General features: G+C 42.9%; 1 protein-coding gene across 1 annotated transcript in view; it reads right to left on the reverse strand.

Annotated features, from left to right (window-relative positions):
- ASB5 (ankyrin repeat and SOCS box containing 5) overlaps positions 1-10810 on the reverse strand; it is a 47711-nt gene extending 36901 nt beyond the window's left edge. The window contains exon 1 of the mRNA XM_077779072.1: positions 10615-10810. Coding sequence (XP_077635198.1) covers positions 10615-10810 — 196 coding nt within the window. The remainder of the gene's footprint in view (positions 1-10614) is intronic.
- Positions 10811-12877: the final 2067 nt, after the last annotated feature.

The following is a 12877-nucleotide window of genomic DNA, read 5'->3' on the forward strand; positions in this document are numbered from 1 at the left end:
GGCTAGTGTTGTCATTATTGTTTTTTGTCTTCCCTTTTCAGCTGCCAGGGATTAAGAGGAAAGAAAATAAAAGGGCAAAAAGCTTTGGCAGAGAAGTTAATATCCGGTGCTGTGGTATTTTGGAGGTGAAGCAGCTTCAGCTCTTTCTCTGGCCCTTGCTCCAGAAGAATGACGAGAAATTGCTGTCGTGTGCCATTACACGACATTTCACGATAATGCCTTTGCAGGAAAGACAAGGTTTTCCCAAGTAGAGCCGTGACCAGGTTTGCCCAAGATCATTGCCATCCAGGGGCGCCTGGGTGGCTTAGTTGGTTAAGCGTCCGACTTTCGCTTAGGTCATGATCTCGCGGTTCGTGGGTTCGAGCCCCGCGTCGGGCTCTGTGCTTACAGCTCAGAGCCTGGAGCCTGTTTCAGTCTGTGACTCCCTCTCTCTCTGACCTTCTCCTGCTCACACTGTCTCTCTCTCTCTCCTAGAAATAAAGAAAAAAAAAATTGCCATCCAAAGGATTTCTGTCAAGAAGAGCTTCTTTGACAGAGTAAGATGGCAGAAATTTCTGCAGGTAATTGTTTTTCATATTTATTCATTTTTGAGAGAGGGAGAGAGAGTGGGCATGTGAGTGGAGGAGCGGCAGGAAGGGGGTGGGTACAGAGGATCCAAAGCGGGCTCTGTGTTGACAGCAGTGAGCCTGATACAAGGCTCAAACTCATGATCTGTGAGATCATGACCGGAGCCAAAGTTGGACACTCAACCAACTGAGCCACCCAGATGCCCCTGACAGGAACTTAAAAATTGCCAGCATTGAACGAGCCTTCCCACTGTCGCATTCCGTCTGCGTCCTAGCCACGCCAGCCAAAGGTGCTAGAACCAAGGCAGAATAATTAACATATGGCAAAACCACGGTTATCTGCAATGGAATGTGAAACTCCATTTCCCCCTGATTTAAGGTATTTTCTTCATTTCATTCGTCTTAGCTGAGTTTCTTCAATATCCAAGGCATTGTTTTTCTTATGTGCCACTGGCCGTCATTTCAAAAGACCAAGTGACTTTTTGCTTATTAGTAAAGTGTGATACCTTCTTCAGAATAGCAGCCTATTTCCCTGCAGTCTTGTTACAATTCAGTATCCAAGTATTTGGCAAGAATCATGTTTGCCTCTTGAGCCTTAGGTTAATTACGAACGTCTCTTCTTTTCCTTCTACTTAAATCCCTTGTGCTTCAGAACTTATTTTTTTTAAATAATCAAAATATTTTGTTTAATGCTGTAGAACCAGGTTTGTAGTCATTTGTGTGGGCTATTTAAAAGGAACCTTTAAATGATGATAAAAATCTCTACCATTGCATCTAATTAATTTTCATAAATAAAAATTCCTTTAAAAATATTACTACTTCCAATGGGCCCTAAAGATTGAGCTTATTTAGACAGATTCCCCTTTCTTCCACGTTCCTAGACCATCAAGCCAACTAGGTATACAGTATTGTTTCGGGACTTAATATTCTCTATACAGGAGATAGTCTCTCTGACCCAAATCACTCTTAGTTGGTTGCTTTCTTTGAGTAACGACAAGTAGACAAAAAACTTGGCTTCTAGACTAGATTTTACTAGACGAGCAATTTCATCATAATGGCTGAATGGAGAGAACCAAACTCACATTTTTGTTTAGCTTCTTTCCTTTTTTTCTTAGATAGTCACTATAAAGAAATAGTCGTTCCTCCCCAGACTCAACAGATCTGTGATCCTCTGTGTGTGAACTCTGAAGGAACTAACACTTCTTCCTTTTCCTAATTCCCTATTCTGGATCGAGAGGGAAGTCAGCCCCATAGTTTCCAAATTCAGAAATTCATTTGGTGCACCAATCTGTGCTCAACGATACGTACTACTTGCGCTTGATGGATGATCAGAATCATCATTTCTCTAGTGAATGAGGCGGTCTGGAAAACAGAAGGAGCTCATAAATCACCTCGGTGGTTCATCAAAGATGTGTTTGGTTGTTACGGAGGGGTTCCATGCCCCCCAGGTCACAACTTACATGCTCATTACTGACTGCTGTTGTGGTGCGTTGAGACTCTCTGGAAAATAGCCTCCTTCCATGCTTTGGCAGTGGTCAACTCGATCCACTAACAAGGAACTTTGTGGCATCGTGGGGGTACAGAGTGGATTTCAACGGACGGGCCTTAACGGTCATGGCCCTCACCGCCCGTCTTCACTTAAATCGAGCCACAGACTTGGTGGTGGTGACGAAGCCAGTGTTTCTATTTAGGAACACGAATGGCATTTTGGTTTTACGTTTCAGTTTGTTTGTCCTCTGCCGATAGTTTAAGACTCTAAGCCTTCTGGAAAGAGTGGATGTACTTCTGAATGTTGCTATTTTGCTCAGTAGGTAATGGTGGCATGGAAATTTTAGCTGCCCTCACGGAGACAGGATGGCTTCCTGCCATCTCACATGCTCGCCCACATTCCTGACGCGTCCAAAATGTTTACCGTTGTTCTGATCCCTAGGAAAGAATGCTGAAGGGCTGCTCTGTTGTGACTCATTGTACAGGGTGGTCAGGTTCTGTGAAGATGAACGTAACCTACATCCTATTTTAATCAAACAGACACCGTTTATTTGTAAACACCATTTTATCCTTTTCTTTAAAGAAAAATTCCTCTGAAAGTCCAACGTCTGATACTTCAGAGAAGTAGGGCTGTCCTGTTTAGAAGGAGGGGAAGGGGCCCCGGGAGCCTTGTCCCTGCACACTGCCCTAGCCTCTCCATCCCACAGACTCTTCTAGAAAACTCCTACATCTGCTTAGAGGGCCCATGGTAACTGATGGACAATTAGAAGATTGAAGATTAGAAAAAAAGTCTTTCTCACAGAAGTTGTCCCCCAACCTAAAGTTCACAGAGTGGACTGGTTTAATCACAGGCCCCCTGGAAGGGCCGACAATTTAATAATTTGTGAGACTCTCCTTCCCTGATCTGCTACCCTGTGGGCATCTGCAGTCTTAAAAGCCAACGGTCTCCTTGGGAGCCCTGCTGAGAGAAGGCTGGGAAGAATGAATGATTTGTTTTTCATGCAGCTGGCAGAGAAGACATGCCAGAAGTTCTGCAGAGTCCATGAGCAAACTCTCCTTTCTTTCTTTTTTTTTTTTTTTTTAAATGATGTGAGCGTGGTTTCACAGGAAGAGGTTTTCCAAATACGCCACCTGCTTTCAATGCCGTGGTTCATCTATCACTGGGGACAAACCTTCCTCTCTTCTCTCTAGGCTGGAAAATGAGCTTAATGTGCCAAAACTGTCGCCGGGGCCCACAGAGCTGCTGTAGAGCTGCACTGCAGACGGGCCCTGTGGCTTCCACTGCCAGGAGGTCTTCTGTCTTCTCGGAAATGGGGCTCGTGAAACACACACAGGGACACATTAACTCAGGACACCAAGGATTCTGCAAAATACATCTGACGGTAATTATTTCCATCACTAGGTAATGGCTCCTTTTTTTTTTTTTTTTTATTGTAGCCTGAGTCTAGTCAAGGCAGCAGGAAGCTCTTACTAGAACTATTTGCTTGTGGCTGTGTGATTTGAGAAGATGCGTTATGTATTGATCATACTGGCACCAACCACCCATCTCTGAATCCTTATCTAACATTTGTCCATCAAGCTTTGCCCCAAAAGAACCAGGCTTATTTAGTGCCACATTCTATAAACATCCTCTCTGCACTTATATTCAGCTTGATGTCATCTCTACTCGCGTATAACGGGATACGGTCTGCCTCTGAAACTGAATCTCAAGCCCCGCCTTCTTGATGAAGGGTCTGATACTCTTGGGGGACTTTCTTAGAAAACAGTCATTACAGAACTGAACTGTTTTTATTTGAGCGCCGTACGGATTTCTACTGGCTTGCGCTTTGACTGTTATATGCGTGCAAAGTTTGGCCTCACTTCACCAAGTCTCCGTTTGCTCGTAAGGGAAGTCACGTTGTGCATGTGGTAAATGTACACATCTCTCTGTATGTGCACGCACATAATGTACAGACATGTGTATTTGTCTACGTGCATATAGCACAGAACACTGAACCAGAAACAGAATAGGTATCCAAGTACTTACTGAACCACATTAAATTCGAAACTGTTATCAGTTATGCCAATCAACAAGAAAAGTCTTATTTCAATAATTTACCATCTCCTAAAAGAGATAGCAAATTGAAAGACAGATGGTCCAGACCTAGTTTTCACTCTTCAACTGTCCTTATTATATAAAAACTACCTGTTATTTTTCAAAAACCTTAGTGGATAAATAATAAGCATACTTATTCTTGCCTAAAAACACATTCTGTTAACAATAAAGCTTTGGGCTTTTAGGTAAAAATTTAGGCAAGAGATATGTGAGTCAGAAATAATAATAATGACAGTAAGATAATAATAATAGGCTGAAAGATGAAAAGTGAATGGGGGAGTGAAATTGGGGAATTGGGCTGGTTTTGAGCATTGAAAATAAGGATACACGCACGATCGGATGGGAGAGAACATGCGTGGTGTTAGTAAAACTTTATTTAACTGCCGTGTCCCAGGCAGAACTATTGTCATCCCTACACTTACATTCTTATCCCGGCCTTGTAAATTAGCACTTCCCACGTTTCTAAACTACTTGGTTATCTATCTGTGTCCCCGGAGACTATGTACAGTTTTAGGAAAGGGACTGTGGTGTGTTCGTATAGTTAGTTTATCCTCAATGCCTAGCCCAGTGCCTGTGACATAGAAACACACCAGTGAACATGGTAAGTAATAAAGGAGCAAATAATCAAATGACATGAGGAAGGGAGAGAGAAATAAAAGGTACGAGAAGAATATTCCCCGGAAAACCAACCCCTTGCAAACTGTTATGAGTAGGCCAAGGTCTTTAATTCCAAAATTCCATTTATTTCTCCAAATATAGAGGAAGAGGAAAGATACTAATACATTAAAATACAACAGTCCTTTGTAGACTTGGAACTTTGTTCCCAGATTCCACTTTTAATTCGCAGTATTATAATGGTCTCTTCCAAAAAAAAGCGCTCTGACATTTCCTGTAAATGTCTACAGTGAAAACTGTAGAGCTTGGGCAAAATGAAAATTGCTTCAAATTTTTTTGCAGCACTTTTCATTAGAATGTCATGTCTTTTGTTATAGATAACAGTTCTATTGATACAGGTTTTTCTTACCTGGAGCTCCACCTAAGTATAGAAAATGTGCCCAAAGCTGTCACATCTTCAAGATATTTTTATAACTTTATATAATGAACACCATGAAAGAAGTCATCCTACAGATTTGCCTCTTGAAATTTTTCACTGCTGAGATTCTGAGGAATGTTCCTCACATAACTAACCCCATACACAGTCCACACAGCAGCACCAAGAACTGCATGAAAGAAGTTGCTCTTTGAATATAGGTAAAATGAGTATTACTGCTGCTAACATCGTTGGCATCTGATGTAAAGTTAAATTCAAGCTGTTTTAAACCTAGGATGGACTTCTTGATGGAGGAAAACATGAGATTACATTACAGAAAATTCTAGCTGCTTTCCCTACCCAGCTTGCATTGTTCTCCAAGATGTCCGGCACTGCTGTCATTTGACCTGTGGCTGCACATTTACGCTGTAGCCTATTTTCAACAACAGACACGTCAAAAAAAAAAAAAAAAATGTTGCATGCTCAATGGTAACCCTAAAACCAAATTTCTGAAATAATAAGACCAGAAAGCAGTCCCCAAAGAGTCTGCATGTCATGAGACTGTTTTTCAAGCAGCCGAACAGACAGACATTACTTTGATGAATCTCCCGCAGCGCAAGATTTGGCCCAGGCCCTTGCGGGCTCAGCAACCCCATTTATCAGCAAGGCCAAAGCAAAGTCACACATCCGCGCCCGAGGTGGGCTTAGGACTCAAAGAGCACAAAACACTAAAGACTGCTGTCAAGATGCAAATATGTTAATTTACAACAAGAAGCAGGAAAGTCAGAGAGACTAAAACACTCATGGGGGCAAGCCAGCCCACTGTCTTTCTGTGGACAGATGTACAGAGAGCCAAGTCATAATCATGAGGTTACGTGGTGATGAAAAAGTGGGACAGAAGTCTTACATAAATCAAACGTGAGACTAGAATTCAGATTCTAGATCCCCCACTTCCTGATTTACCCCGATGTTTCACAGGAGGGAAAAGTGACCCAGCAGACTCACCAAGCAGCGAGGGGTGTCCCTCCCCCTCCCCCGCATCCCCAGTGGCTTTGGCTGGGAGCTGCAGACTCCCCTGAGTGGCTAATCAATTCCTCTGCTGAACGACAGACTTTCCCTTTAGATGTCTCAATGTCTAATCCTGGGGGGCATGCAGTTACCCTAGAGTAACATCTGCTCTCTCTGCCAATGCCATTTAAAGCTTTCATCAGATTCATTTCTTTCTTCTTGTCTTCTTTTAATTTTTTGTATTATCATTCTTTCTTTTCTGTCCACACTACCACCACCAGGCAAGTCTAGCCCCACATCTCCTCAAGGCAGGAGCCTAACTGGCTTACCTACCTCAAGCCTGTCCCAATGTCCAACTCCAAAGACCACTATTATATGTACATGTACTTCAGATTAAGGTTTTATACTGTATTTTCCCACTTCCCCCCTTTGACTCATAGCAAAAACTCCCAGTGAGTCCTAGTGCCTTCAAAGTTAATTTAAGTTCGAATGGCTTAACCTGCCTTTCAAATTCTTTCCTATCAGTGGGGCACCTGGGTGGCTCAGTCTGGTAAGAGTCTGACTCTTGATTTCGGCTCAGGTCAGGAACTGTGGTTTGCAAGCCTGAGCTCTGCATGGGGCTCCGTGTTGATAGTGTAGAGCCTGCTTGGGATTCTCTCTCTCTCCCCCTCTCTCTGCCCCTTGCCTGCTCTCTCTTTCACATAAATTAAAAAATATTTTAAAAATTCTTTCATATCTCTGCCCAATTTATTATCATTTTTCTACTACATGAACCTTCACACCAGTTACATCTATTTCTTAAAATTCTATGAGCACCCCAATGCATGTCTCTGTTAGTTCCTGGGGTCCACTCAAGATCAGCCTCCTCAATTAGAATAAACCACTTCCAGGTGGAAAAAATACAGCTTACATTTTTTTAAAGTTATTTATTGAGAGAGAGAGAGAGAGAGAGAGAGAATGTGTACGCACAAGTAGGGATGGGGCAGAGAATCCCAAGAAGGCTCCATGCTGTCAGCACAAAGCCCCACACACAGCTTGATCCCACTGTGAGATCATGACCTGAGCCAAAATCGAGAGTTGGACGCTTAACTGGCTGAGCCACCCAGGCGCCCCACATTTTGCCTTTTTATGTCTTGTTTCTATAGTGTCTTGCTACCAAAGGTACTCAAAAACAGATGCTTAGAACTGGCCCTGTCTACTCATAGGTAAAGCTACCGAACTTTCTTCGGAACCGCTACCGAACTTTCTTCAGAGCCTAAGATAGAACGTGAAAAGTATTACCCTTCACCTCCATGTCTCTTGACGTGTCCTTGGGGCATTAGTAGTTCACGGCTTTTTCTAGGCCCCTGGAGTGATTTCATAAAATCACTGTGCTCCCCCATAGCCTCCCTGGCTCTCTGTATTGTTTGATTCCATAGCTGAAAACATCTTTCAACTCCTGTTAGCCTCACTGTTAGTCTCAAAGTATAGTGCTAACTTTAAAAATAAACTAGTCCTCTGATATTTTAGAAATTGTAGCCAGGACATTTACCAGCTAGAATGATACAGGAGGTAGTTAGAGAGAAAAGTACAATAAATACGTCCCTTCACCATGATGGTGGAGTCAATAAGAGTCTTCAGTACAAAAGGTGAAGAGGCAGATGTGTACGTTTTATTGGCATCGCAAAGAGATCAAGAAGGAAACCACTGTAAGCGATCTTAGTGACCATTTAGTCTTCAGCATTCTTGTTGTGTCATCATACCTTGGTCTCAAGCCTGATTGGAAAGTACTTGGAAAAAAAAATTCTACCTGTCATTGCTCAGATACAATGAGCTGATCTGCAATGGCATCTAGTAACACATGGTTTCTCTGGCTTCATACCAAAGGACTCTGGCTCAGGGAGAGGACATCCAGGACCTTGTCAACAGAGTCCTCGGTGGTTATGAAAGACATGAAAATACACACATCATCTCCTATTTCATGGAATTTGGCAACTGTACATCAGAAATGTTGGGGAACGGTCTGGCTAAGTCTTGAAAGTAGGAATGAGAGGCCTCATTCAAAGTGGAATGAAGGTGATAATCTTTCCTAGGCAGGAGGAAATTGCTAGATTAAACAAAGATAATGAAGCCTGATTCATTAATTCTAAAAACATAAACAAAATAAAAATAGTTTTTAGGAAATAAAATGAAGAGTTACGTTAAAATAGAGACATTAATAATATCCAAGGCAAAGAAAAACGAACTCTTAGAGGTAGGAGGTCAAGAGTTTGTTAAAAAAAAAAAAAAAAAAATGACCTGGCTGTCCTCCTCATACTATAGTAAAATTGGAGACTCATCATGCTTCCACTGAATAAAAATTATAATAATATATTCTACTGTTTAATATGTAGATTAACACAAGATATGAGAAAGAAGAATTTTGTTAAATCAATATCATATTATAACAAGAGAAAACAAAAAATGTTTAAACCTTATGTTCCCTATTTATATTCCCAGGAAAAGATTTTCCACTAATGAGTGTTGATTTATTTCTTTCCTTTAAAAAAAAAATAAAAAGTTTATTCATTTTTGAGAGAGAGAGAGGAGGGGCAGAGAGAATCCCAAGCACGGTCTGTGCTGTCAGCACTCACAAACCGCGAGATCATGATCTGAGCCGAAATCAAGAGCTGGACGCTTAACCGACTGAGCCACGCAGGTGCCCCTCTTTTTCTTCTTTTTTGGGACAGAATCCTAGAGTTCTAGTATATCTTAACACAAACTCATAAAACTAGATGGGAACGTGGAAGGAATTTCATATATTCCTGTGCCTTCCAGCAGAAGCGCACTGAGATCAGGTTAAAGAGGGGACAATTGTCTCCACTTACTTATGACTATGTACAAAAAGGAGAGACCATAGCTTTCTCTAAAATTGACAGTTTTTGTCACTCCCCAAAAAGTGTCGACTTTTAGCCAGTATTTCACACTTTTACGTTTGGCAATTCTCATAATAGGTAGACAAGATTTGACTATGAAGTAATGAGTTATAGGCTGCCTAGGAGCATAACTTTTATCACCTTATGATCGTACTACTGATTTAATCTTCTATCTAGAAATAGGGTTTTTGTTTTAAAAATCTAGTTTCCTAACTAAGTTTGTTGCTTCCTAAACAGAATATTCCATTTACCAACCCAGCATGCGCCACATTTAAATAGCTACAGCCTCTGCGAAGCTGGGCTGCTGGGCAAAGGATTACATATGCCTGTTCCCTCTAGAGCCCATCTTCTTGTGAGAGTTTCACAGTGGCATTTAGATTTTCCACCCTTTGAATCGAGTACATAAATTTCTCACTTTGCACAAGAACATGTTTTCCGGGAAAAATAGACTTATTATCCATCTCACACACCAAAAGACTTTCTACCTTTATTCAGTGTTCCGCATACCTACAGAGTAACCTAGATTCTAAAATGAAGTATTCCACAAACGGACAAGGTAGAAAAACAGATTTTAAGAAGGCAGGCTTTCCATTCTAAGTGCTCTCTTTTAAAAAAGAAAAAAAATTAAGTTTTCTCATTCCTTGATAGTACATTTGGATTCTGAAATTTTAAGTTACTTTGGAGGAATTCGGGGTCTAAAATGTGCATAGCTGCCTGCTGATGTTCGAACCAGAAATTAATCAAAAGGCTGTAAGAAATTAAATTGTCATCCTGACGCTCACCATAACAACCGTTTTACTGTATAGAAAGAACATCAGTCCGATAGAATGGAATAGTGGTTTTACAGCCTTTAAAGCCTATGGTTAAAATGACTTTCGTATTTGGTCTCATCCTTCAGTTTCTTCCAAGAAACGTGAGTAGACGTCTTTGGCTACACACACAAAATCCGTCAATTCATATTCCCATCCTCTTATAACAAAGTTTTTACACACTTAGGCAAAGCAACGACAGCTCCTTCCAGAAAAACACATGCGTAAATCCTAGTATTCGACACGCCGTGTTTTATTTTCTAATCTTGCCAACAGAAACGCTGTGAAACACAAATGCAACCTTCAGCTCTTCTCTTTTCCACGACACTTGTTTTACGTCCGACCAAAGAGTGGATTTAAAAATCACAAAACCCCGGGTGCGCGTTAAAGGACGACTTAAGTACGATCGGTAACTGAAGCCTCTAGAATTACAGCACGACCAATGCGATGTTTCAGGTTTTCAGATATTTTTTTTTAACAGAGAAATACATCCTCCACGGCAGGTTTCCACTAATCCGTTTTGCCGCGATGCCTCGATTTTATGAACCCAGACCTTGGCACGGCCAAATGAGTTTCTTTTTCCTGGAAGCCACGAGGTTGAGAAACGTTTTTCAAAGGGGGACGTTAAAGACACAGTCGGCTTTGAAGGGGCCCCTGAAGCGAACACGCGAGGTCCCCCCCTCACCCCCAGGACGGCGACGGGCGCGCGTTACCCTAAACGTACCTTGACCTTGGGTTACTCCGTAAAACTCAGCTGCTATCCTGGCCGCCTCCTTGCGGTTGCCCTTCACGATGTAGAAGTGGCTGAGGATGGCGAGGCTGATCTTCACGAAGAGCTTGAAGCAGAAGAGGGAGAGGATGGTGAAGTAGACATTGGACAGCTGCTGCGCGAACGGCCGGCTCTCCTCCAACACCGACATCGCNGGAGGATTTTCCAGCCCGGGCGCCCGAGTCGCTTGCACGCCGTGTCCTTTGTCGGCCTTGAGGGGGAGCCGGGGGCGAACGCTCGCCCTGAAGGCTTCGAATGCGGGCTTCCCGTCGTAAGGTCAGCGGTGTTCACACATCTCCGTCGGGGGAGGGTAAAACAGCCCGTGTAGCCGAAGCCGGCTTCGTACAGCACGAGCCGAATCACCACAGAGGCCGGGCTGCGCGGTCGTAGGAAGTGCTCATCCATTAGCTAATTACGCGGCTTTCACTCTGTCAGAAAAAAAAAAAAATTTTTTTTTCTTCTAAGTGTTTTGACTGGAAAGCCATCGAGTGGTCATTTGAGACTGCTCATCTTGAGGACACCGTTCAAGCACCTCCTAGGCGCCAGTTTGGTGGGTGCTGGGGGACAAGGAAGAACGTAAGGACGGGGCCACAGGGGCCCGAGTCTAGACAAGGAAACGGTATCGAATAAATACAGGTGAGGAGAGGGCGTCACGTCCCGGGAGCACGAAGAGGAAGGGCCTACGCCTCGTAAGGAAGAGTCAGAAGAGACTTCCTGGAGAAGGTGGCATACTCAGAGAACTATCGGATAAGCACAAGTGTTTCATATAGTCCCAAACCAAGCAAAACAATGTACTTTTTAGGCTTGTAATCTTTAACCCTAATTTGAGTTAATTTGTGAATGAATTGCAAGTATCCTTAGGCAAGCTATATTTCTTTTTTTTTTTTTTAAATTTTTTAATGCTTTATTTATTTCTAGGAGAGAGAGAGAGAGAGACAGCGTGAGCAGGGGAGGGTCAGAGAGAGAGGGAGTCACAGACTGAAACAGGCTCCAGGCTCTGAGCTGGCAGTCAGCACAGAGCCCGACGCGGGGCTCGAACCCACGAACCGCGAGATCATGACCTAAGCGAAAGTCGGACGCTTAACCGACTAAGCCACCCAGGCGCCCCTATATTTCTGAAAGACAAATAAATGATTAAGAAGAATTTAGAGTGGCAGTATTTTGGCACTGGAGTCAAAAAGAAAAAAGCCAAGATAAAAACGGTATATTACATAGGGAGTTTATTCATACTTAAAAAAAAAAATAACTCTTCTGAGCGAGACAGAGACAGCGCGCATGCGCGGGCGAGAGAGCACGAGTGGGGGCGGGGCAGAGAGGGAGCGAGAATCCCAAGCACTCTCTGAGCTGTCAGCAGTAGTCCGAACTGTGAGGTCATGACCTGAGCCAAAATGGAGAGTTGGACACTACCTGCATGAGCCATCTAGGCGCCCAATTCGTACATTTTTATGACCAGGTTTGGTCATTGTTCAGTGTTGTATGCATCCCAGTCCTTTTGAGAAGCTCCAAAATAACACATATTAACATCGGACTTAATAGAAGTGGATCAATATGATAAAGGAGCATATGGATGCCTGCAGATAGTGGTGTTGCATGCTGACCTGCCTTGATCTATGCTTTTTATGCTGTTTATCTGATTGGAGTTACTTACATGAAACATTCCTAGGACAGAGGAGACATTGCTGTAAAATAAATGTGCCCAGTGAAGCAGGCTTCTTTCCCCAGTCGCTGAATGGCTCCCAGAAAAATAAATTAGGTCAACACACTAGAAAGAAATGACTGAGCTCTCTATGAGCTGGTATTGTTTTCACAGGCGGAGAACTAGACCGCGTGAGTGGCCGTTACTTGGACCCAGTGTGCCCTTTCATGTGCACTTTGAGAATCAATGAAAATAAACTGCAAGGTATGGAAGAGAAAGGAACCAAACGTTCCTCTCTCACACTGGTAGTGAGAGAGTCAGTTAAGTCATTACATGACGATCACCTTCCAGTTAGTCTTCCCTCTGGCGTGGGGACTCATGCATGAGCACACCCGGAGAGATGTGCCCACGGACAGCTGGGCCATCACAATGCTCTGAGTCACTGCACTGACTTCCACTGCGGTGCTTTAGAATCAGCAGTAAGACCCGCCTAAGCCACATCCAAGTGTGCGTCTAAGGTTTCACCCCTTCCTCTTTACCAGTAAGTGCTATTATAAATAATTATCTCCACATCAGCTAATC

This window comes from Crocuta crocuta, unplaced genomic scaffold, assembly GCF_008692635.1.
Source record: "Crocuta crocuta isolate KB4526 unplaced genomic scaffold, BGI_CrCroc_1.0 scaffold88, whole genome shotgun sequence".
Taxonomy (NCBI): Eukaryota; Metazoa; Chordata; class Mammalia; order Carnivora; family Hyaenidae; genus Crocuta; species Crocuta crocuta.